Here is a 25,939-nt window from a genome sequence, read left to right as displayed (position 1 = left end):
ATATATAAAGAATGCCTAAAACTCAGTAAAAAAGCAACTCAACTCAAAAAATGGATGAAGGACTTGAATAAACTTTTTCCCAAAGAAGATATCCAAATGGGCAATAAACACATGAAACATCATGTGTTTATTATGCTCAACATCACTAACCACTGGGGAAATGCATATAAAACATAACAAGATACCACTTCACACCCATTAGGATGGCTAGTATAAAAACACAGGAAACAAGTGGAGATAAGAGGAGAAATTGGAACACTTGTGTACTGCTGGTAGGAGTGTAAAATGGTGCAGCTGCTGTGTAAAATGGTATGGCAATTCCCAAAATATTTAACAAAGAATTACTATATGATCCAGCAATTTTACTTCTAGGTATATACCCCAAAGATTTTGAAAGCAGGGACTTGAGTAGATATTTGTACACCAATGTTAATAGCAGCATTATTCACAATAGCCAAAAGGCAGAAGCAATCCAAGTGTTCATTGACTGATAAATGAATAAACAAAATATGCTAAATACATACCATAGAATATATTACAGCCTTAAAAAGGAAAGAAATTCTGACTATGCTACAATAAGGGTGAACCTTGAGGACATTAATATTAAGTGAAATAAGTCAGTTACAAAGATATAAATACTGTACGATTATACTCAGATGAGGTATCCAGAGGAGTCAAATTCACAAAGACAGAAAGTAGAATACTGGCTGTCAGAAATTGAGGGTTGGGAAAAGGGAGAGTTCAGTGGGTACAGAGTTTTTTTTATTTTTTTGTATTTTTCTGAAGTTGGAAACAGGGAGGCAGTCAGACTCCCACATGTGCCTGACCAGGATCCACCCGGCATGCCCGCCAGGGGGTGATGCTCTGCCCATCTGGGGCGTCGCTCTGTTGCATCCAGAGCCGTTCTAGCGCCTGAGGCAGAGGCCACAGAGCCATCCTCAGCGCCCAGGCCAACTTTGCTCCAATGGAGCCCCAGCTGCGGGAGGGGAAGAGAGAGACAGAGAGGAAGGAAAGGGGGAGGGGTGGAGAAGCAGATGGGCGCTTCTCCTGTGTGCCCTGGCCGGGGATCGAACCCGGGACTCCTGCACACCAGGCTGACACTCTACCACTGAGCCAACTGGCCAGGGCCCAGAGTTTTACTTTTGCAAGATGAAGAGTTCTGGAAATAGGTGACAGTTATGGTTGCACAACAATGTGATTGTACTTAATACAACTAAACTATACACTTAAAAATGGTTTAAATGGTACATTTTATGTTATATATATTTTACCACAAAAATGGGGCACCTTTCCTTTTGAAATATAGCACAAGGAAGATGTCTTTTTTGAGAGAGAGAGAGACAGGAAGGAGAGAGATGAGAAGCATCAACTTGTAGTTGCATCACTTAGTTGTTCACTGATTGCTTCTCATATGTGCCGAGCCAGTGACCCCTTGCTCAAGCCAGTGACCTTGGGCTCAAGTCAGCAACCTAGGGATCATGTTGATGACTCCAATCTCAATCTGGCGATCCTGCACTCAAGCTGGATCAGTCTGTGCTCAAGCCAGCGACCTCAGGGTTTCGACCTTGGGAACTCAGGTCGACATTATTTATTGCACCACCACTGGTCAGGTAGAAAATAACTTTTACCAAGTTTAAATGTATATTACCCACCTCAGCTAAAATGCATATATTTATTAAAATGGTATTCAGTGTAGAAAAATATAGTAGTGTCCATAATATTAAAGTACAAATAACAATTTTTTTAATTTTTTAAAATTTATTTATTCATTTTTTTAGAGAGGAGAGAGACAGAGAGAGAGAAGGGGGGGAGGAGCTGGAAGCATCAACTCCCATATGTACCTTGACCAGGCAAGCCCAGGGTTTTGAATCAGCGACCTCAGCATTTCCAGGTCGATGCTTTATCCACTGCGCCACCATAGGTCAGGCCCAAAAAACAGTTTTATAAGCATAACTATCTAACGGGGAGGCCAAGTAAGAAGAGTAATGACTGCAGAATGGAAGAGTGGCTGGCTTGTGTTTTACCTACCTCTGTACTATCTGAACTATTAGAATGAGTATGTTTTGCCTGACCAGGCAGTGGCGCAGTGGATTGAGTGTCGGACTGGGATGCAGAGGACCCAGGTTTGAAACCCTGAGGTAACTGGCTTGAGCAGGAGGGGCTCACCCGGCTTGAGTATGGGCTCACCCGCTTGAGCACAGGGTCACTGGCTTGAATGTAGGATCATAGACATGACCCCATGGTTGCTGGCTTAAACCCAAAGGTCGCTGGCTTGAAGCTCAAGGTCACTGGCTTGAGCAAGGGGTCACTCGCTCTGGTGTAACCCCCCCACCCAGGTCAAGGCACATGTGAGAAGGTAATCGATGAACAACTAAGGTGCTGCAATGAAGAAATGATGCTTCTCATCTCTCTCCCTTCTTGTCTGTCTGTCTGTATCTGTCCCTCTCTCTGTCACTGTCACAAAAAAAAAGAAAGAAAGAAAAAGAGCATGTTTTACTTTTTAAACTAAAAATCCAATAAAGAAGAAACAAAACCAGGCTTAAAAATTTGTTTCTAGCTACATATAAGCACTTATTTGGCTACTTTCCCCCCTGTTCAAACATACAAAATCTCCAATATTTACATATTAAGGATATAAAGAATGAACAGTCAGAATTGGGCCTCACAGTAGAACACTTAATTCAAATATCAAATACCCATATATGATGAACACTTTGCTGGGCTCTGAGATATGAAGTGAAGGACACCATGAATGCTTTGCAGGAGCTCACAAACTAGAGTGGAAAACTACAGCAGCTAAATGCAAAGTGCGTAGGGAAGCATGAGTATGTAAGAGGTGACTGGAGAGGTTTCCTGGGATTCAATGAGTCAAAAAGTAGAGGCTACTTATACTGTCAGGTTCTACTTTTTTAATAAATTAAAGTGATTCCTCTTGAGTAATTATCACTAATGTTTTAAAACTGGCTCTTCTTGGTATTGTTATTTCTCTAATAACATTCTACAGAACTGTGGGTGTGTGTGTATGTGTGTTCTAGAAGAATAAATAGTGCATATTTTCCATCACGTTTATTGCTTCCATTTCCAAGTCCTTATACATTCTCATTTATAACTACTAGTGAAATTCTCTACAACTGAGTGAGGTAATTGTGTACCTCATCTTAAAATAATTCATCTATGGTCAGTCAGGTCAATGATGAAAGGCTCAAATATTGACCCTTTCAAAATACCTTAGGCTTATGAGTCTACTGTTTTCCAACAGGGCATTCTGTCATAAAAGAGGAGAAGCATATGCTAGAAATTGCTTTCATATTCTAGTAAAGGTTATAGACATTAAAAAAAAAAAGAAACTGTTGGCACTGCAACCAAACAGAACACCCATACATCTATAAAAACTAAAATTAAAGCCACTGTGCATAGAACAAGTTTCCAAAACTATATAAGGAATGTTAATATGTACTGTGCTTTGGCACTGGGAATCAATCCAGAACATTTTATCTTGGCAATGTTGTTTGATACTAAACATTCCTTCCTTCCCCTTTATTTTGAGTTCATTTTCTGATTCTCATAAAAGGGAACAAAAGGTTGCAGTGACAGCAATAGGGGTCATCACTGTCATGCTTTTGCATTGCTCTGTCTCTTTTTAAAAAATATTTTTATTTAAAAAAAATGTTTTTTGGCCCTGGCCGGTTGGCTCAGCGGTAGAGCATCGGCCTGGCGTGCGGGGGACCCGGGTTCAATTCTCGGCCAGGGCACATAGGAGAAGCGCCCATTTGCTTCTCCACCCCCTCCCCTCCTTCCTCTCTGTCTCTCTCTTCCCCTCCCGCAGCCGAGGCTCCATTGGAGCAAAGATGGCCCGGGTGCTGGGGATGGCTCCTTGGCCTCTGCCCCAGGCGCTAGAGTGGCTCTGGTCACGGGAGAGCGACGCCCTGGAGGGGCAGAGCATCGCCCCCTGGTGGGCAGAGCCTCGCCCCTGGTGGGCATGCCTGGTGGATCCCGGTCGGGCGCATGTGGGAGTCTGTCTGACTGTTTCTCCCCATTTCCAGCTTCAGAAAAATACAAAAAAAAAAAAAAGAAAAAAAAAAATTTTTTATTATTTTATTTTATTTTTTTCTTTTCTTTTTTTTTTTTTTTTTTTTTTACAGAGGCAGAGATAGACAGGGACAGACAGACAGGAACGGAGAGAGATGAGAAGCATCAATCATCAGTTTCTCGTTGCGCGTTGCGACTTCTTAGTTGTTCATTGATTGCTTTCTCACATGTGCCTTGACCGTGGGCCTCCAGCAGACCGAGTAACCCCCTGCTGGAGCCAGCAACCTTGGGTCCAAGCTGGTGAGCTCTTTGCTCAAGCCAGATGAGCCCGCGCTCAAGCTGGCGACCTCGGGGTCTCGAACCTGGGTCCTTCCGCATCCCAGTTCGACGCTCCATCCACTGCGCCACCACCTGGTCAGGCTTATTATTTTATTTTTTTACAGAGACAGAGAGTGAGTCAGAGAGAGGGATAGACAGGGACAGACAGACAGGAACAGAGAGAGATGAGAAGCATCAATCATTAGTTTTTCATTGCGCATTGCAACACCTTAGTTGTTCATTGATTGCTTTCTCATATGTGCCTTGACTGCGTGCCTTCAGCAGACTGAGTAACCCCTTAATGGAGCCAGCGACCCTGGGTCCAAGCTGGTGAGCTTTTTGCTCAAGCCAGATGAGCCCGCGCTCAAGCTGGCAACCTCGGAGTCTCGGATCTGGGTCCTTCCACATCCCAGGCCAACGCTCTATCCACTGCGCCACCGCGTGGTCAGGCTTGATCTGTTCTTATATGTGCTTTGACTAGGGATTGAACTGGTAACCTCTGTGCTTCAGGATGATGCTCTAACCAACCAAGCCATCCAGCCAGGGCAATAAATAAAATCTTAAAAAAAAAAAAAAAAGGATGGAGTGTTAGGTCATTTTCTTTTCTACTGGACTTTCTAATTTTTTTGGTAGTCTGGCTATCTAACTTTTCTTATTCTAAAATTAATATAATTTTAACATTAGGCAGTAAATTGGAGTTTTGAGTAAGAGAAGGCAAGAAAATAGGAGAAGGGAGGAATGAGTGAAAGCTGAGGTCACTGGCAGCAATCCAATCATAGGAAGCTGTGTGTAGGCTCTGTTTAACCATCAATTGAATAACTCTATCAGTAGACTGCTCTCCCTTTTAAAAAATATTGCCAGCCTGACCAATGGGAGTGCAGTGGATAGAGCGTTGACCTGGGACACTGAGGTCCCAGGTTTGAAACTCCAATGTCACTGGCTTGAGCAAGGGATCACTGGCTTGGTTGGAGACCCCTGGTCAAGGCACATATGAGAATCAGTGAACAACTAAAGTGCTACAACTACAAGTTGATGCTTCTCATCTTTCTCCTTTCCTGTCTGTCTCGTCTGTCTCTCAAAAAAATAATAAGGTTGCTATATTCTGTGATTCTTTGTCTTTTTTTCTTCCCAATCCTATATTCTGTACTACAGCATATTACAGAAGGCAAAGAGTTAATACCCAATTAAATATAGTTATTTTCTCATTCTATAAGCTAAACAGGCTGTATATCTTTTTTTTGTATTTTTCTGAAGTTGGAAATGGGGAGGCAGGCAGACAGACTCCCGCATGCGCCTGACCGGGATCCACCTGGCACGCCCACCAGAAGGCGATGCTCTGCCCATCCGGGGCGCCGCTCTGTTGTGACCAGAGCCACTCTAGCACCTGAGGCAGAGGCCATGGAGCCATCCCCAGCGCCCGGGCCATCTTTGCTCCAATGGAGCCTCGGCTGTGGGAGGGGAAGAGAGAGATAGAGAGGAAGGAGAGGGGGAGGGGTGGAGAAGCAAATACACGCTTCTCCTGTGTGCCCTGGCCGGGAATCGAACCCGGGACTTCCGCACTCCAGGCCGACGCTCTACCACTGAGCCAACCGACCAGGGCCTACAGGCTGTATATCTTAAAAATATTTATCTTCTATAAGGTACTTTACACTATTGATGTCTAACGGCAGTATTAACCATATTTTCCAGATGGAAGGAAATTATGACTTGATGACTAATGTTTTTGTTGGCATCTATAATGGAAGAAATAATTTGGTCCCAGAATGTGTAGTTCTGATTTACGTTCCTAGCCAGCTAGCTGCCAGTGTAAAGAGGTACAACTCCCTCTGAATAATTTCAGTGCTGTTAATTAAAAGCAGGTTAAATTAAAATTGAGGTTTCATTAAGCTATTCTGTGCCTACTCTCTCTCTTATTTATATTGTTAGTTCAGTTGACAGCAGGAAGACACAAGCCCCATAAGACTGACTAAAGGAAAGAAAAGAGTGGAATGGAATCGCAAAGTGCTCCTTTCGTACAGATGTTAGTCTCTAGATGAGCTGAAGCATTCTCAAAAAGACAGGTCTCAAAAACACCCAATCTTTATTTTTTTTAAGTGAGCGAGAGAGAAGCATCATTTTTTCCTTTTTTTTTAAAACAGAGACAGAGAGTCAGAGAGAGGGATAGATAGGGACAGACAGGAACAGAGAGAGATGAGAAGCATCAATTATTAGTTTTTCGTTGTGACACCTTAGTTGTTCATTGATTGCTTTCTCATATGTGCCTTGACCATGGGCCTTCAGCAGACCGAGTAACCCCTTGCTTGAGCCAGCGACCCTGGGTCCAAGCTGGTGAGCTTTGCTCAAACCAGATGAGTCCGCACTCAAGCTGGGGACCTCGGGGTCTCGAACCTGGGTCCTCCGCATCCCAGTCTGATGCTCTATTCATTGCGCCACCGCCTAGTCAGGCAGCATCAATTCTTTATTGAAGCATCTTAATTGTTCATTGATTGCTTTCTCATATGTGCCTTGACCAGGGGTGGGGGCTCCAGCAGGGCAAGTGACCCCTTGCTCAAACCAGTGACCTTGGGCTTCAAGCCAGCAACCTTTGGGCTCAAGCCAGAGGTCATGGGGTCATGTCTATGATCCCACGCTCAAGCCAGTGACCCAGTGCTCAAGCTGGTGAGCCCACTGGTGAAGCCAGTGACCTCAGGGTTTTGAACCTGGGTCCTCAGCATCCCAATCCGATGCTCTATCCACTGTGCCACCATCTGGTCAGGCAAAAACACTCAATTAAAAAAAAGATTTTATTTATTGATTTTAGAGAGAGGAGAGAGAGAGAAAATGGGGGTGTGGAGTGGGAAGCATCAACTCGTAGTAGTTGCTTCTTGTATGTGCCTTGACCAGACGAGCTTGGGATTTCAGAACAGCAACCTCAGCATTCCAGGTCGATGCTTTTATCCACTGTGCCATCATAGGTCAGGCTCAAAAACACCCAATTTGATCAACACACACTATCACACTGTACTACTCACTGCCAGATACTGCACTAGGCCTGTCTTTATTTCCTTCCTTCACACTCAGAAGACTTTTATCTTCTGTTAAAATTCTTCAAGGACTATCTGAAATGACATTTCCTTCTTGGGTGAAGTGTTTTCTTATCTCTCTAGCTGATATTGAGCTTTACCGTCAGCATTTCAGAAAATCATGAGATTTTGGAGTTGGAAGGGATCTTGGAATTATTTAATCTTTCTCTCTGAAACCCAGAGAGAAGTGACTTTTTCTAAGGTGTGCAGATGAGTTAGAAGTAAGCAATTTTGGGTTCACTACGTGGTAGCCCAGTCGCACACTGCCATGTAATACAAAGATCTATAAAAGCCTGTCCGAAAAAAAAAAAAAAAGCCTGTCTGTTCTACCAGCATGTCAGCTCTGATGAGAAAGACCAAGTTTCATTCATCTCTGACTTGCTCAGGAAGTAGGCACAAAGGTGATAAGAGGCAGCCCAGCTGATTTAGTTAGAAAAGGTGCGAGTCTGAGGAAAAGCATGGGTTTGTATGGTGCCAGCAGTGCTGTTGAAGAAGCCAAAAGCAAATTCGTGTCTGGAGTTTGCTGTCATTATAACTCCTGCACAACAGAATAACCTGAAGTAGATGTGAATTTGACTTAAAATTTTTTTTTAAGACTTTATTTATTCATTTTAGAGAGGAGAGAGAGAGAGAAGGGGGACGGAGCAGGAAGCATCTACTTCCATATGTGCCTTGACCAGGCAAGCCCAGGGTTTTGAACCAGCAACCTGAGTGTTCCAGGATGACGCTTTATCCACTGTGCCACCACAGGTCAGGCTAAAGACTTTTTAAAGTAAAATTATTGGCCCTGGCCAGTTGGCTCAGTGGTAGAGTGTCAGTTTGGTGTGTGGATATCCCGGGTTTGATTCCTGGTCAGGGCACACAAGAGAAACAACCATATGCTTCTTCACCCCTCCCCCTCTTACCTCTCTCTCTCTCTCTCTTTCTCCTTCCACAGTCATGGTTTGATTGAAGCAAGTTGACCCTGGGTGCTGAGGATGGTTCCATGGCCTCTGCCTCAGGTGCTAAAACAGCTGGGTTGCTGAGCAACAGGACAACGCCCCAGATGGGCAGAACATTGCCCCATAGGGGGCTTGCTGCATGGATTCCGGTTGGGGTGCTAGTGGGAGTCGGTCTCTGCCTACCCTATTCTCACTTTAAAAATAAATTTATTGGGGTGACAATGGTTAATAAAACTACACGGAATTCAGGTGCACAATTCTATAATACATCTTCTATATATTACATTGTGTGTTCATGACACCAAGTCAAGTTGACTTTTATTTATTTATTTTTTGTTGATCTGTTTTACAAGTTGACTTTTAAAAGATGCACTAAAGCCCAACCAGTGGTGGCATAGTGGATAGAGTATCAACCCGGAAAACTGAGGCCCCAGATTTGAAACCTTGAGGTTGCTGGCTTGAGCCTGGGCTCACCAGCTTGAGCATGGGATTACTGACATGATCCTACAGTGGCTGTCTTGAGTCCAAAGGTCATTGGTTTGAAGCCCAAGGTTGCTGGCTTAAGCAAGTGGTCCCTGTCTTGGCTTGAGCCCTCCGTCAAGGCACATATGAGAAGCAGTTAATGAACAACTATAGTGACACAACTATGAGATTTTTTTTTTTAAGTTTAAGTTTTTTGGGTTTTTTTTGAGACAGAGAGTCAGAGAGAGGAACAGATAGGGACAGACAGACAGGAAGAGAGAGAGATGAGAAACATCAATTCTTTGTTGTGGCTCCTTAGTTGTTCATTGATTGATTTCTCATATGTGCCTTGACCGGCAGGCTACAGCAGACCGAGTAACCCCTTGCTTGAGCCAGCGACCTTGGGCTCAAGCTGGTGAGCTTTGCTCAAATCAGATGAGCCCGCGCTCAACCTGGCGACCTTGGGGTCTCGAACCTGGGTTCTCAACATCCCAGTCCGACATTCTATCCACTGTGCCACGGCCTGGTCAGGCACAACTATGAGTTGATGCTTCTCATCTCTCTCTCTTCCTGTCTCTCTCACTAAAAAAAAAAAAAGTTGCATTGAAAACAGGGAAAACTCTTTTAATCAAAGTCACATGGGTGATGTGCACTTATTTTCCCCAGCTGGGTTAATAGTCAAATAGAAATAATATATTGCTTTTCCTTAAAGAGAGAAAAAGAGTGGGGATGGGGAGGGACAGACAGGAACAGACAGACAGACAGGAAGGGAGAGAGATGAGAAGCATCAACTCATAGTTGAGGCACCTTAGTTGTTCATTGATTGCTTTCTCATATGTGCTTTGACTAGGGTGCTCCAGCCAAGCTAGTGACTCCTTGCTCAAGCCAGTGACCTTGGGCTCAAACCAGCAACCATGGGGTCATGTCTATGATCCCACACTCAGGCCGGCAACCCTGTGCTCAAGCTCATGAGCCTGTGCTCAAGCAGGCTACCTCAGGGTTTGAATCTGGGTCCTATAGTGCCAGGTCAATGCTCTTTTCACTGAGCCACCACCTGGTCATGCAGGGGTGTCTTTTTTAATCTGAAGGGCACAAGCATTGAAGGGGCACTATAGATACACTATAGTGGGAAGTTGGGAGATTAGAATTTTAGCTTTTAGTTTGCCACTATTTCCTCTATCCGTCCATCCAGTCATTCATTTCCTTCTTCAACAGATGTTTATTGAGTACCTACTAAGTGCCAGGCATTTTGCTATGTACAACAGTGAACCAGGTAGGCACAGAGGTTACGTTATAGAGAGAAAGACAGATGATAAACAAAGAAAACAAATAACGAAGATACAAAGGTTGTAATAAATGTCACGAGGAAATAAACAGGATGAGAGAAAGGTGAGGAGGTAGCAGCAGGAGTTACTTTAGTCTGACTAGCTAGGCACCATATACCCACGGATATGTTAGGCAAAGCACTGAACTTTTCTGGTACTCAGATTTCCAAATAAAACACCAAGGTTTAACTGGATGGTATTGAAGTGGAGAGAGCCCTGACCTCAAAAACTTAAGCTTGAGTTCTGGCCTTGTTTTTAAGACACCGTCTCTCAGATGTAGGATACTGTGAGCAGAGTGTGAAAGCCCTTGAGAACAGAACTGAACAGACAAGGCAACAAATTAAGAGTATTCTTTTCCCTTCTTTAAGATTGTTTCCATCTCTCTGGGTGTTTATTTTCATTTACACTAGAAAAGGCTTACGAGAACTTCAGAAAGCCTGGATTAAAATTTTTATTCTGATACTTCCATACAAGAAGCATATCCACTTATGAATGGGATAATAAGTATGGTAAATCAGCACTGATCAACCAACCAGTGATAATATGTTCACTGAACATTTTTAAAAAGCACTATTCCCTTGCCTGACCAGGCGGTGGTGCAGTGGATAGAGCATTGGGCTGGGATGCGAAGGACCCAGGTTCGAGACCCCGAGGTCGCCAGCTTGAGCGCAGGCTCATTAGGTTTGAGCAAGGCTCACCAGCTTGAGCCCAAGGTTGCTGGCTCGAGCAAGGGGTCACTTGGTCTGCTGTAGCCCCTCAGACAAGGCACATATGTGAAATCAATCAATGAACAACTAAAGAACTGCAACAAAGAATTGATGTTTCTCATTTCTCTCCCCTCCTGTCTGTCCCTATCTGTCCCTCTCTCTGACTCTGTCTCTCTCTCTCTCTCTCTCTCTCACACACACACACACAGCACTATTCTCCCCACCCCTTCTTTCTTACACTCAAGTTTCATTCAGTAGTGAAAGGTTAGAAAACAAAAACAAAAATCCAAACCACTAGGAAAACCATTATTTTTTCTTTAAAATTTTGGCCATTATTTGATTTGGCTACATAGTCAAGGCATACCATCCTTTAAAGGAAGTCAGCCTATCATACCCAAGAAGAGAAACCGTACCGAGTGTAAAGTGCCATTATTGGTCACTGCAGGAAGGCGGGCCCACCGCTCGTTTTCCAGTTCTTCCATTACTTGGTTCATTGCACTCTTTAGCCACGTGTCCACAGAAACACCAATCTGCTTTAGCAGGTCCAGCCGGGCTTCAGCTTTCAACTTAATTATCTAAGAAAACAAAGAAAATGGTCAGAAATCAAGGCCTTTTCTCTCTCAAAGGACTGTTTTTAAGTTATTTCTGACTTATTAATTAGAACAATGTTGATATTCACTAGCAATTCTTCCTTGGTATCACTGTTAATTTTTCAACCGGAGAGAGGGATAGAGGGAAAGGTAAAAGGTGGGGAAGGAGACAGAAGAACAAGAATGGGGCTGCTGACAGTGGCAAATGGCACACTTGTACTGACAAGATGTATCAAACATAACTTATAAATAGGAAAATATTAAGATATTAATGTGTCATAAAAATCTGCATTCTTTTCTTCTTAATAAGGCTATGCCTCAGAACATACTAAAATCTAGCATCTTCAACAGCCTTTCTACCCACCTTTTGGACTTTTTTTTTCTACAATCCATCTTTCACAAGCTTGCAAATGATTTAATCATGTCACTCCCCTGACTAAAAATATTCATGACTCCTGACTGCCTAGTAAAGAGTTTAAATTATTATGCAGCTGTCAGAAATATATAGTAGAGTTCCTAGTCTCCAAATTAAAGGGAAAGACAGCCTGGTTTTGGGCTCCTGTTTCAAGAGGTAAGCAAATAACCAATGAATCAGTTTACACCTGTTCCTGTCAAAGGGCAACTACTTTGCTCCAATAGCCACACCTATGCAAGGCAGCCAACCAGTGACAGCCCCAGGCTTCTTCAAGCTTGCCAACCGACCATAGCCTCCCTCCAGTAATCATCATTCCTGCTTCCTGGTCTGCCAATCTTTCTACATACCACAGCTAACAGTGAGCCAATCCATAAAACACTCCAGGTTCTGAAAATATGCCACTCTGAAATCCATACTTCTCAAACCCTATTTGTTAGTTCTACTTTGTTCAGAGAGATTGAATTTTGTTAAGTATCAGTCTTTTTTTTTTCTATTTCTATTTTATTTTTTAAATTGAATTTACTGGAGTGACATTTGTTCTCTTTTGCTTTAGCAAGTACTGTAGTACACTCGTCTTCCTTATTCCATAAATCAGAATGCTAGTCTCTTCCTCCAATCTTTGAAGGCTTCACTAAGATAATTTTTAGGACCCTTACTTGATGGCCTTCTGTGGGGCTCTTGGACAAATGAGTGTGCTCACTGAGCCCTCTCTGGATTCTCTGCTGGGGGGAGTCAGTATCAAAAAGAATCTGAGCTCTGACTTGTTTCATGAATGTTCACTGCTTAATTTATTTTTTATTCCTAAGACTTTTTTCCCTTCTTTTCCAAGTGAGAGGAGGGGAGAGAGACTCTCTCATGTGCCCTGACCAGGGTCCACCAGGCAACCCCATCTGGAGCTGATGATGCTTTGCCCATCTGGGGCCATGCTCATGACTGAGCTATTTTTAGCCCCTGAGGTGGAGGTTCCAAGGAGTTATCCTTAGTGCCCAGGGCCAATGAACTCAAACCAATTGAGCCATGGCTGCGGAGGGAAAGAGAGAAAGAGAGAAAGAGAGAAAAAGAGAAAGAAAGATAGAACGAGGAGAGGAAGGTATGGAGAAGCAGATGGTCACTTCTCCTGTGTGCCCTGATCAGGAATCGAGCCAGGGACCTCCACATGCTGGGCCAATGCTTTACCACTGAGCCAACCAACCAGAACCTCCTGATACTTTTAAACACAAAGATTCTTTAAGAATTGAGATAAAATTCACATCACATAAAATTCACCATCTTAATCATTTTAAAGCATTAAATTCAGTGGTTTAGGATATCATATAAATCTTTATATAAAGTAATTAGAGTTTTTGATTCGGAGGCACATTATTTGGTAAACACTCTTTTAAAAATCTTTTCTTTTTTTTTTTTGTATTTTTCCGAAGTGAGAAGTGGGGAGGCAGTCAGACCGACTCCCGCATGTGCCCAACCGGGATCCATCTGGCAAGCCCACCAGGGGGAGATGCTCTGCCCATCTGGGGCATTGCTCCATTGCAGCTGGAGCCATTCTAGTGCCTGAGATGGAGGATATGGAGCTGTACTCAGTGCCTGGGGCCAACTTTGCTCCAATGGAGCCTTGGCTGCGGGAGGGGAAAGAGAGAGATAAAGGAGAAGGGGAGGGGTGGAGAAGCAGATGGGCACTTCTCCTGTGTGCCCTGACTGGGAATCGAACCCAGGACTTCCATATTCTTCTTATAATATCCTTTTTTTGCAACAGCTTTATTGAGATAAAGTATATATACCATAAAATTCACTCACTTAAAATGTATAATGCAATAGTTTATTATATTCTCAGATATGTGCAACTATCACATTAGTCAATCTCAGAACATTTTTATTACCTCCAAAAGAAACTCCATATCCTTTAGCTATTGTTCTTCTATCCCAGCGGTTCTCAACCTGTGGGTCGCGACCCCAGCGGGGGTCGAACAACCAAAACACAGGGGTTGCCTAAAGCCATAAAGCCATCGGAAAATATATATTTTATTTAAAAATGTATTGTATAATAAATATGTATTTTCTGATGGCTTCAGGCGACCCCTGTGTTTTGGTCGTTCAACCCCCGCCGGGGTCGTGACCCACAGGTTGAGAACCATTGCTCTATCCTCTGTTCCCTGCAACCTCTCGCAACCACTAATCCATTTTCTGTGTGTGTGTGTGTGTGTGTGTGTGTGTGTGTGTATTTATGGGGTCGCGACCCACAGGTTGAGAACCATTGCTCTATCCTCTGTTCCCTGCAACCTCTCGCAACCACTAATCCATTTTCTGTGTGTGTGTGTGTGTGTGTGTGTGTGTGTATTTACTGATAGATAAAATGGCTACTCAGCTGCCATCTTGAGAACAATGCAGGCCCAAAAGAGGAAGTAGGGCTTAAAATAGAACATTCCATCCCCCACTATAAGATTATCTATAGTTAATTTGCTCGTTATTCTCTCTTAATGGCTTCCTGGCCTTTACTTTTTGACATGTAGCAAAAAGTTTACCTTTGCAGGAATGTCAGGAAAAGCTTATATTGGGGAGGGACCTGACAATTAGGGGAGTTTAAGTCACAACAGTTGTTTATAAAAGCCTAGCCACAGGCCCAGAGGCTCCAGAACCTGGCTGTTCCCGGGAGATACTTCCCCAGCTGTCTTGGAGACTTACCAAGGACACTAGATAGGGCTACACTGATTAGGCCTGTGCTACATCAGAACTTGCAGAGGTGTTTCTGCAGCTGAACCCCTTCCTTCTACTCATCAAGTCAGTGACCAAGGCCATAAACCAAGATACGCCAATCCGCCCCTAGTCCCTATATCTAATGCCTCTCCTGCAGTTCAGGGCTGACACCTTCGTTAGTCTCAGCTTGCCTGCACCCAGGCACTTTTAAAATAAAGTTTCCTTTTGGAACATACTAGCCTCGTGTTTTCGGTTTGGCCTGTGGTTTCTGCCTTTCATTTACCTATTCTGAATGTTTAACATAAATAGAACCAGACAATATATATATTTTTGTGAGGTTCATCCACGTTGTAACATGTATCAGTACTTCAGTCCTTTTCATGGGCAAATAACATTCTATTATATAAATATACCACATTTTGTTTATCCATTTGTCAGTTGATAGACATCTGGGTTGTTCCAATTTTTTGGCTAATATGAATAATGTTATTATAAATATTATTGTACAAGTTTTTATGTAGGCATATGTTTTCATATCTCTTAGGTATATATCTAAAGACTAGAATTGCTTGGTTATAAAGTAATGCTATATTTATTGGGTGTTTTTTGTTTTTTTTTTTAAAGACTTTATTTATTTTTAGAGAGGAGAGAGAGAGAGAGAGAGAGAGAGAGAGGAGGAGGAACAGGAAGCATCAACTCCCATATGTGCCTTGACCAGGCAAGCCCAGGGCTTCAAACCGGCGACCTCAGTGTTTCCAGGCCAACGCTCTATCCACTGCGCCGCCACAGGTCAGGCTGTCTTTCACTTTCTTGATAGTGTTTTCTTGAAGCATGAAAATTTTCAAATTTAATTAAGTCCAATTTATCTATTGCTTGGGTTTTTAGTGTCGTATGTAAGACATTATTCTAAGGTCATAAAGATTTATCCCTGTGGTTTTCTGTAAGGGTTTTATAGTTCTAGCTGTTACACTTAGGTGTTTGATAATCAAAAAAAAATTTTTTTTTTTACATTTTTCTTAAGTGAGAAGTGAAGAGGCAGAGAGGCAGACTCCGCATGTGCCCCAACCAGGATCCACCTGGCAAGCCCCCTATGGGGTGAAGCTCTGCGTAGCTGAGGCCATTCTCTATTGCTCAGCAACCGAGCTATTTTAGTGCCTGAGGCAAGGCCAAGGAGCCAATCTCAGTGCCTGGGGCCAACTTGCTTCATCCGATCCAGGGCTGCGAGAGGGGAAGAGAGAGATAGAGAGAGAAAAGTGAAAGGAGAAGAGGTGGAGAAGCAGATGGTTGCTTCTCTTGTGTGTCCTGAGCAGAAATCAAACCCAGGACATCTGCATGCCGGGCTGACGCTCTATCGATGAGCCAACCGGCCAGGGCGGTGTTTGATAATTTTGGGTTAATTTTGGTATATGGTTTAAGTAGGGGTCTAACTTCATTCCTTTGCATGTGGATATTCTGTTGTCTCAGTGCCATTCCAATATGCATTTTAAATTAATAAAGGCAATAAAATGTTTTTAATATAGAGTGAACCAACAAACCCTTTGTTGGAAATCATAAATGTAAGTCACTTAACTGCTGAAGCAGAGAAAGAGAGAGAGAAAGAGAGAAATTAGTTTATTCTATTTTCTCAAGTAATACAGTTTCCTAAGATTTATTTTGCCAGTACTTAACCAAACAACTGATAAACATGGTATTTGCAAACTTAAGATTTTTGGATGACAGTTCCAGAATAAACATTTCTAGCTTTCCTTTAGAGTGCCAACTGTTTATGTTTAACAACTGTATAAAAGCAAAATTTTCCAGTGTTTTCAAATGAATTTTGTTGATTTGCCAATGGATTAAAATTTCTTCGACTATAGCTCTCTGTAACTTGATGGCATTCTAGATAGAATTTGACCAAATCATTTTTAGAACTTGTAAAGAGACAGAGCTTTTAAAAATGATGTTCTGAAAAGCCAGAACCTTTAGGACACAATATCATGGTGTATGACACTATCAATTAGTTAATTATAAAATGTATTTTTTTTTTAGGTGAGTGGAGTGGAAACAGTGAGGCAGACTCCCACATACACCCTGACTAGGATCCATCCGGCAACCCCATCTGGGGCTGATGCACCCCAACTGAGCTATCCTCAGTGCCTGGGGCCATGCTCTAACCAACTGAGCCACTGGCTGTGGGAGGGGAAGAAGAAAAGAAGGGAGAGAGGGAGGGGAGGAGAAGCAGATGATTGCTTCTCTTTGGTGCCCTGACCAGGGATCAAACCCGAAATGTCTGTACGCTGGGCTAACACTGCATCTACTGAGTCACTGGCCAGGGCCTAAAATAAAATATAAGCATGTCTAACTGTCAGGCCAGTTGAGTTTATGAAACTTTGAAAGTTAAAAGCCTGTAAATCTCATTTCATTTAATCCACACAATAATTCTGAGGGTGGATATCATAAACTCCATTTTATAGATGAGAAAAATGATTTAACCAAGGTCATACTAATGATGGTAAATTGTTACTCCCTATGAATCATGCCTCCTAGCATCCATGTAGTCTCCTCCCACACTGATTCTGGGGTCCTCCATGTGATTTGTTTTGGCCAATGGAACATATGAAAATTTGATGCAAAAAGAGGTTTGATAAGTGCTATTACAACTTAATGTTTCGGCATGAGCCGCCGGCATGTTAGGAAGCCCAGTTTTAGCTTATTTGAGGATGAAAGACCACATGGAAAAAGACCCAGCCCTCTAGCAGACCCTTTAGCTGAATGCAGCTTATTGAGGAATCTCAGGCAAAACCTGCAAAAGAAACACATAGTCAACAGCCAGAATGGTGAGAGATAATAAAACGCTGTTTTGGCCATGAAGTTGGGTGGTTTTTAAGGTAGTAACAGATTATTGTGCTCAAATAATTTAATTTACAGATCTGGGGATTTTCCATGTATCTTTATGTTATTTTTTTAAATTGATTTTTGGAGAGGAGGGAGAGAGAGAGAGAGAGAGAGAGAGAGAGAGAGAGAGAGAGAGAGAGAAGCAGGAAGCATCTACTTATAGTAGTTGCTTCTTGTATGTGCCTTGACCAGGAAAGCCCAGGGATTTGAACCGGCAACCTCAGAGTTCCAGGTCGACGCTTTACCCAACTGCACCACTACAGGTCAGGCTGTTATTCATTTTTAATTTAATTCTGATGGGTCAGAGAACATATTCTGCCTGATAGCAACTCTTTTATAAGTTTTTTAAATTTATTTTTTTAATGTTTCTATTACTGACATTAGGGAGAAGAAGGGAAAGAGCAAGAGAAGAGACAGAAACATCTATCTGTTCCTGTATGTGCCCTGACCAGGGGTCAAACCTCTGTGCTTCAGGATGATGCTCTGACCAACTGAGCTATCCAGCTAGAGCTCTAAAAGAACATATATTTTACTCTTGTGTGGTGGAGTGTTCTATAAATGCCAACTAGGTAAAGCTGATTGATAACACTGTTCAAGTCTACTATATCTTCACTGATTTTCTAGCTACTTGTTCTATCAATTACTGAAGAGAATGTTTAAATCAACTACAACTGCAGATTTGACTACTTTTTCTTTCAGTTTCGTCAATTTTTGCTTCATGTATTTTGTAGTTCTGTTATTAGTTACATATACATAAAGGATTGCTATGTCTTCTTGATGAACTGATCTTATTTTTAGTCATGAATTATCACGCTTTTTTTTTCTTTTTAGTGAGAGAGGAAAGGCAGAGGGACCGGCAGGGACAGATAGGAAGGGAGAGAGATGAGAAGAATCAACTTCTTGTTGCAGTACTTTAGTTGTTCATTGATTGATTGCTTTCTCATACGTGCCTTGACTGAGGGAGGGAGAACTTTAGCTGAGCCAGTGACTTTGGGCTTCAAGACAGTGTGCTCAAGCCGGTTACCCTGTGCTTAAGCTGGATGAGTTGTGCTCAAGACGAAAACCTCGGGGTTTCAAAACTGGGTCCTCAGCATCCCAGGTTGATGTTCTATCCACTGCGCCACTACCTGGTCAGGCATGCATGAATTCTCACTCTTAATATTTCTTGTTCTGTAGTCTATTTCAACTGATATTAATATTATCATTTCTTTTTTTTTTCTTTTTTAAGAGGGAGGTGGGGAGGAGAGAGATGAGAAGCATTAACTCATACTTGCTTCATTTTAATTGTTCACTGATTGCTTCTCATATATGCCTTGACTGGGCAGCTCAAGCCAGCAACTTTTAGTCTCAACTTAGCTATCTTGGGATCATGCTGATGATCTTGTGCTCAAAGCCAGCAAGCCCGTGGTAGCTGGCAACCCTGGGTTTTGAACAGGGGCCCTCAGCATCTCAGGTCAACACTCTACATACTGTGCCACCACTAGTCAGGCAATATAATCATTCCAATTCTCTAATAATTAGAGCAACGGCTGAAATTTCTGCTCAGTTTTTTATTTTGCAGCTGTTGTTTCCTGCCAAGCTCTGTGGAGTTTCTGCTTCACATGTGTGTTCAAGTTTGGCCAAGGATTTGGGTGGCTATCTACATGCAAATTTGAGGGCTCCCTGACATTCATCCTCATGCCAATAAGATTTGGGTACAGGCCTTGGCCAGATGGCACAGTGGTAGAGCATCGGCTGGGCGTGTGGAAGTTCTGGGTTTGATTCCTGGCCCGTGCACACATGAGAAGCATGCATCTGCTTCTCCACCCCCTCCCCCTCTCCTTTCTCTCTCTTCCCCTCCTGCAGCCAAGGCTCCATTGGAGCAAATTTGGCCCAGGCGCTGAGAATGGCTCCATGGCCTCCACCTCAGGTACTAGAATGGCTCCAGTTGCAAAGGAGCAACGCCCCAGAGGGGTGGAGCATTGCCCTCTGGTGGGCATGCTGGGTAGATTCCAGTTGGGCACATGCAGGAGTCTGTCTCTGCCTCTCACTTCAGAAAAATACAAAAAATTAAAAAACCAACAAACAAAACTTGGCTACAATTCTAGGGTATAACCCTTTAAAAATAGCTATATAGCCTGACCAGGTGGTGGCGCAGTGGATAGAGTGTCGGACTGGGATGCAGAAGGACCCAGGTTCGAGACCCTGAGGTCACCAGCTTGAGTGTGGGCTCATCTGGTTTGAGCAAAAGCCCACCAGCTTGGACCCAAGGTCGCTGGTTCCAGCAAGGGGTTGCTCAGTCTGCTGAAGGCCCACGGTCAAGGCACATGTGAGAAAGCAATCAATGAACAACTAAGGTGTTGCAACGCGCAATGAAAAACTAGTGATTGATGCTTCTCATCTCTCGCCATTCCTGTCTGTCTGTCCCTGTCTATCCCTTTTTCTGATTCACTCTCTGTCTCTGTAATAAATAAATAAATAAATTTAAAAAAAATCTTAAAAATAGCTATATAATATATGCCATCAAGTATAATTCCATTCTTTCATGGGCCAATTCCTCTCCAGCTTTTTTTTTTTTTTTTTTTTTTTTTTTTTTCCATTTTTCTGAAGCTGGAAACAGGGAGAGACAGTCAGACAGACTCCCACATGCGCCCGACCGGGATCCACCCGGCACGCCCACCAGGGGCAGTGCTCTGCCCCCCAGGGGGTGATGCTCTGCCCATCCTGGGCGTCACCATATTGCGACCAGAGCCACTCTAGCGCCTGAGGCAGAGGCCACAGAGCCATGCCCAGCGCCCGGGCCATCTTGGCTCCAATGGAGCCTTGGCTGCGGGAGGGGAAGAGAGAGACAGAGAGGAAAGCGCGGCGGAGGGGTGGAGAAGCAAATGGGCGCTTCTCCTATGTGCCCTGGCCGGGAATTGAACCCGGGTCCTCCGCACGCTAGGCCGACGCTCTACCGCTGAGCCAACCGGCCAGGGCTCCAGCTTTTTTTTTTAATGTTTCTTTTATTGATTTTAGTGAGAGAGGAGAGCAAGAGACAGTTACAGGAACCTAGATCTGTTCCTGTATGTGCTCTGACTGGGGATCAAACCCACAACCTTTGTGCTTTGGAATAATGCTCTATCTAACCAATCTATCTGGCCAGGGCATCCAGTTTTTATATGCTCTGGTTTATTTTCCAGTTCTACCAAATAGGCATTTTAAATATTTTTATCCCAGATTAATAATTATCTATAAAAGGATATAAGCTAGTCCATTATGATCAGAATTACTACCAGAAGCAGAAATCCTTATAGAGATATGTTCTACATTCAAAGAGAACTGCAAAAAAAATCTTAAATTACACACAGTAGTTTATTACTAGTAAATATTTGTATTGCAATTTTGAAACTATTTAATATGTACTGTAGGATAAAACAAAAATATTATGATAATATCAGAAATAAGATTTTAAATATAAGAGAAAAAAGATATAAATATAAAATCAAAGCAGCTTAATATAATTCTTCTATTCTTAAACTTTAATTAGAAATATCAATCTCAACTTATGATTTAAAAGAAACCTAGTTGAAACAACAAAGAAAGGTCCAAGAAATAGCACCCCTAACAATAAGCACCTCCACAGCCTAGACATTGGTTCCTAACTACTATTCTCTATTAAAAGAAATCAGAGCTCCCCGAAGAAGGAAAAATACAAGGTGGTTATGGTGGTTTGTTGTGCCAGAAAGCAAGATGTGTTAAAAAACTAATGGGAGTAATGGACATGGAGGTCAGCTTAAATAGATTCCCACTAGCCAAATTTAAACAATACTGGGCTTACAAAAGCTCCAATGAGAACTGTAATTGAAAATATACCATATGAATAAAAATCCACAATACATTTAGAATACACAAGGTGGGACCCCACAAGAAGCAAAGAATAACTAACTGGGAAAAGTACCAACTCTTCGTTGTGGCACCTTTGTTGTTCATCGATTGCTTTCTCTTATGTGCTGTAAGGGGGGGAGGGGCTCCAGCCAAGCCAATGACTCCTTGCTCATGCCAGTTACACTGAGCTTCAAGCTAGCAACCTTTGGGCTCAAGCTGGCGACCGTGTGCTCAAGCTGGTGAGTCTGTGCTCAAGCCGGTGACCTCGGGGTTTTAAACCTGGGTCTTTCATCTCACGCCAACGCTCTATCTACTGTGCCACCACCTGATCAGGCAAGAAAACCATGTTTGAGAATGTAGACTTAAATACTAGTATTGGGACAGGCGAGAGATTCTGTTGTGGGAATCTAACGTCATGTTTTTACCTTGAAGCTAGCAAACATAAGACAGTTAAGCAAATTCATGGAAATAACAGGTCAGTCAGCCTAAATGCAGACTTTGTCTGACTGACACTTACTACCACACTACTGGGTGATTTGGTGGAGCTTGGGTAGCAGTGACACCGTGGATGGAGTCTGGAAATGGAAAATATGAGAACACACCCTTCAGAAAACTTCTGAGACTTGTTCTGTTCTACCAAGGCTGTGAAACTGGTTTCACCCAGAGTTTGAAGAAACAAACAAGAAAAGCTCTTCTACACAAAAAATGTTTTTCAAAGGAGGAAAGGACCTGCCAGTAGTACTTGGCCAGCACACCAGGGTAGTGGTTTAGCTTTGACCCTGAATTCAGAGAGGAAAATGGCTATTTATTGTACCTCCTGCCCTCTTCACTATGGCGGCTGTAGTTCATTTGCCAGGAAAAAAGGCGAGTTGCAGTTACTAGGGCTTCTCTGGACCAGGCAGACAGCAAGCCTTTTCTGGTTCAGATCGCTTCCACACGGTTGTGTCAAAACATGCTCCTGTTTCGTGTTTGCCTGTGCTGCCTCTCCCTGTACCTCTGCCCCCACCACTGAAACGCATCCTCAGAAACTCTCGAGTCCTGAAGGGGTATTTGAAAATCACTGATTTAGGTTAACCCTCAACCAATGCAAGAATTCCTTGTCTAGTGTCCTAGACATGTTTACCCAGAATCATAAAGCTGCACTATGTCCTAGGGGAGCTTATTTTGTCACGGGGAAGATCTGTTAGAAAGTACTTCCCAATACCAAGTTCAGAACTGCCTCCTTCCTACCTTCAAGTTCTGCCTCTTGAGGTTGCATGGCATGTATCTGTGCTATCTCTTTTTCTCTGACTAATTGAATACTATTGATCTGTCAATGGCCATTTGAGTCCTACTTCTTCTGTTAACTGCCTTGACATCTCCCACAGTGACTTCTGTTTCTTCTGGGTTTCTTAAGTGTTAAATAAGCTTCTGTAGACCACCCTTTGGCACTTATGCTTTACAGTCTCAGTTACCTTTGGCATTTTTTTTTTTTTTTTTTGTATTTTTCTGAAGCTGGAAACGGGGAGAGACAGTCAGACAGACTCCCTCATGCGCCCGACCGGGATCCACCCGGCACGCCCACCAGGGGTGACGCTCTGCCCACCAGGGGGCGATGCTCTGCCCCTCCGGGGCATCGCTCTGCCGCGGCCAGAGCCACTCTAGCGCCTGGGGCAGAGGCCAAGGAGCCATCCCCAGCGCCCGGGCCATCTTTGCTCCAATGGAGCCCTGGCTGCAGGAGGGGAAGAGAGAGACAGAGAGGAAGGGGGGGTGGAGAAGCAAATGGGTGCTTCTCCTGTGTGCCCTGGCCGGGAATCGAACCCAGGTCGCCCCCACGCCAGGCTGACGCTCTACCGCTGAGCCAACCGGCCAGGGCCACCTTTGGCATTCTTTATGCTTTCCTAACAAGAATATACTGTCCTCGAGGGCTGGACAGTCTCAATCTTTTTTTTTTTTAATTTTATTTATTTATTTATGTATTTTTTACAGAGACAGAGAGTGAGTCAGAGAGAAGGATAGACAGGGACAGACAGGAACGGAGAGAGATGAGAAGCATCAATCATTAGTTCTTCATTGCGCATTGCGACACCTTAGTTGTTCATTGATTGCTTTCTCATATGTGCCTTGACCGCAGGCCTTCAGCAGACCGAGTAACCCCCTGTTGGACCCAGTGACCTTGGGTTCAAGCTGGTAGGCTTTTGCTCAAACCAGATAAGCCCGCACTGGCGACCTCAGGGTCTCGAACCTGGGTCCTCTGCATCCCAGTCCGACGCTCTATTCACTGCGCCACCGCCTGGTCAGGCTCAATCTTTTTTTAATGTTTACTTTCCATATCCTTTCCATGGTATACTGGGTAGATAACTATATCCAACTGTCCATTGGTCCTCCATGAACTGGTCCTAACCACAATTAATTTACCTTTTACCATATTTCCTTATAAAAATCTACCACTCTAATCAAATCGAATTGCCAAATTATATACTATGTCTTCCATTATTTTTTTCTTTTCTTTTCTTTTCTTTTACTTTATTTTTTTATAACAGAGACAGAGAGAAAGGGACATATAGGGACAGACAGACTAAAAGGGAGAGATGAGAAGCATCAATTCTTCATTGCAGCACCTTAGTTTCTCATTGATTGTTTTCTCATATGTGCCTTGATGGGGGTGGGGGCTAGAGCAGACCAAGTGACCCCTTGTTCAAGCCAGCAACCTTGGGCTCAAGCTGGTGAGCCTTGCTCAAACCAGATGAGGCCATGCTCAAGCTGGCGACCTCGGGGTTTCAAACCTGGGTCCTCTGCAAACCAGTCTGATGCTCTATCCACTGTGCCACCGCCTGGTCAGGCTGTCTTCCACTTTTTCAAATAACTTCTTTCTTTCCATCTTAACCTTTCCCCACGAGGTCAGAGAATATTAGCCTAGGGTACATTAACTTCTGGACACTGCATATACAAATGTTCACTTTTTTTTTTCATTGGGAGAGGGGGTTTCACATTTTCCTTAAACTCTAAAAGGGTCCCATGAACCGCAACCCACAAATTAAAATCCACTGTTGTAACTTTTTTATCTTGTTTGCTTCATCAAGTCTTCTCTCTTCTTAAAAGCTCAGCTTATGTCCCTAGGGTCAAGATTCCAGAGACCTTTCCATACAGGGGTGGTTTTTTAGGCTCTGAACTTATATACAGTGTGTCTGTAAAGTCATGGTGCACTTTTGACAGGTCACAGGAAAGCAACGAAAGACGATAGAAATGTGAAATCTGCACCAAATAAAAGGAAAACTCTCCCAGTTTCATACCTATCCAGTGCAGTTCGATGTGGGCTCATGCACAGATTTTTTAGGGCTCCTTAGGTAGCTATCCCGTACAGCCTCTACAGACTTGTCACTGACTGATGGCCTTCCAACAACGGGTTTCTCCACCAAACTGCCGGTTTCCTTCAACTGCTTATCCCACCAAGTAATGTTATTCCTATGTGGTGGCACTTCGTTATAAATGCACCGATATTCACGTTGCACTTTGGTCACGGATTTGAATTTAGTGAGCCACAGAACACACTGAACTTTCCTCTGTACCGTCCACATCTCGACTGGGATGGCCATGGGCTGCTCCGCTGTATACAGTGTTACGTCATCATCTGCACATGCACACAAGCTGCCACATCATCCTACAGAAACTGGGAGGGTTTTCCTTTTATTTGGTGCAGATTTCACATTTCTATCGTCTTTTGTTGCTTTCCTGTGACCGGTCAAAAGTGCACCATGACTTTACGGACACACTGTATATTAATTTCTATATCGTTAATTTGACTGATTCATTATGTACCTTGTGAAACTTTAAAATTAGCATCTTCATTGTGACTTAATTATTTTTTAATTTAATGTTTCATGATTGTAAACTCTTCTTAGCAAGTTTAATGTCTTTTTGTTTGTGGGTACCATCTTGTACAATGCAGTTACTCAAAAATACTCTTGATACAAATGAAGATGGTGAATCATCTTCAAAATAATCAGTGTATAGAAACTGAATTCTAAAGGTATATATCACAGCTGAGACACTGATAGAGTGGAGCAAAATACCAAAACTAGCTTCCACCTCACCTCTGCTTTACGAATATTTTCTCTAGCTTCATCTATTTTCTGATCCAGCTCTGCTCGGCTTTGTTCTGATACTGCAGCTCCGTGACATTCTAGATCATCTAGAACCTATTCAAAGAAAACAGAAAAATAATGACCGATTTTGCTTAAGTTATTAGAATATTTAGATAATTTAAAAGACTTCAGTGATAAGTGGCCACAATTCCTTTTTTGACCTTTATTTTTTCCAGAAACTAAAATAATTATAGACCCCCAAAAAGCTGAAAAAGTAGAACAGAGACCCTTCCCTTAGCTTCCCCAAATGACAACAACTAGCATAAGTATAGTACAATATAAAGATCAGGAAATTTACATTGGCACAATATATAAACCTTATTTGGATTACACATTTTGATATGCATTACCTTTAATTTCTTTTTATTTTTTTGACAGAGAGAGGGACAGATAGGGATGGACAGACCGAAAGAGAGAGAGATAAGAACCATCAGTTCTTTGTTGCGGCTCCTTAGTCTTAGTTGTTCACTGATTGCTTTCTCATATGTGCCTTGAATAGGGGCTACAGCAGACTGAGTGGCCCCTTGTTCAAGCCAGTGAACTTTGGGCTCATGTCTA

The 25,939-nt window shown here is 43.0% G+C and overlaps 1 protein-coding gene and 1 non-coding gene across 3 annotated transcripts in view; both read right to left on the bottom strand.

Moving 5' to 3' along the window:
* The window catches only part of FCHSD2 (FCH and double SH3 domains 2), a 278,607-nt gene that overhangs the window by 14,917 nt on the left and 237,751 nt on the right, over positions 1-25,939 (bottom strand). For both annotated transcript variants that reach the window (XM_066250498.1, XM_066250500.1), the window contains exons 12-13: positions 25,331-25,435; positions 11,258-11,419 (exon numbers count right to left, since the gene is read on the bottom strand). In XM_066250498.1, the coding sequence (XP_066106595.1) occupies positions 11,258-11,419; positions 25,331-25,435 (267 nt within the window). The remainder of the gene's footprint in view (positions 1-11,257; positions 11,420-25,330; positions 25,436-25,939) is intronic.
* On the bottom strand, positions 5,872-5,947 carry TRNAS-GGA (transfer RNA serine (anticodon GGA)). Its single transcript has one exon. It is a non-coding gene; the product is annotated as a tRNA-Ser (tRNA).

The sequence above is a fragment of the Saccopteryx bilineata genome, chromosome 1, assembly GCF_036850765.1.
Source record: "Saccopteryx bilineata isolate mSacBil1 chromosome 1, mSacBil1_pri_phased_curated, whole genome shotgun sequence".
Taxonomy (NCBI): domain Eukaryota; kingdom Metazoa; phylum Chordata; class Mammalia; order Chiroptera; family Emballonuridae; genus Saccopteryx; species Saccopteryx bilineata.
This window is presented reverse-complemented; position numbering and strand designations above follow the sequence as displayed.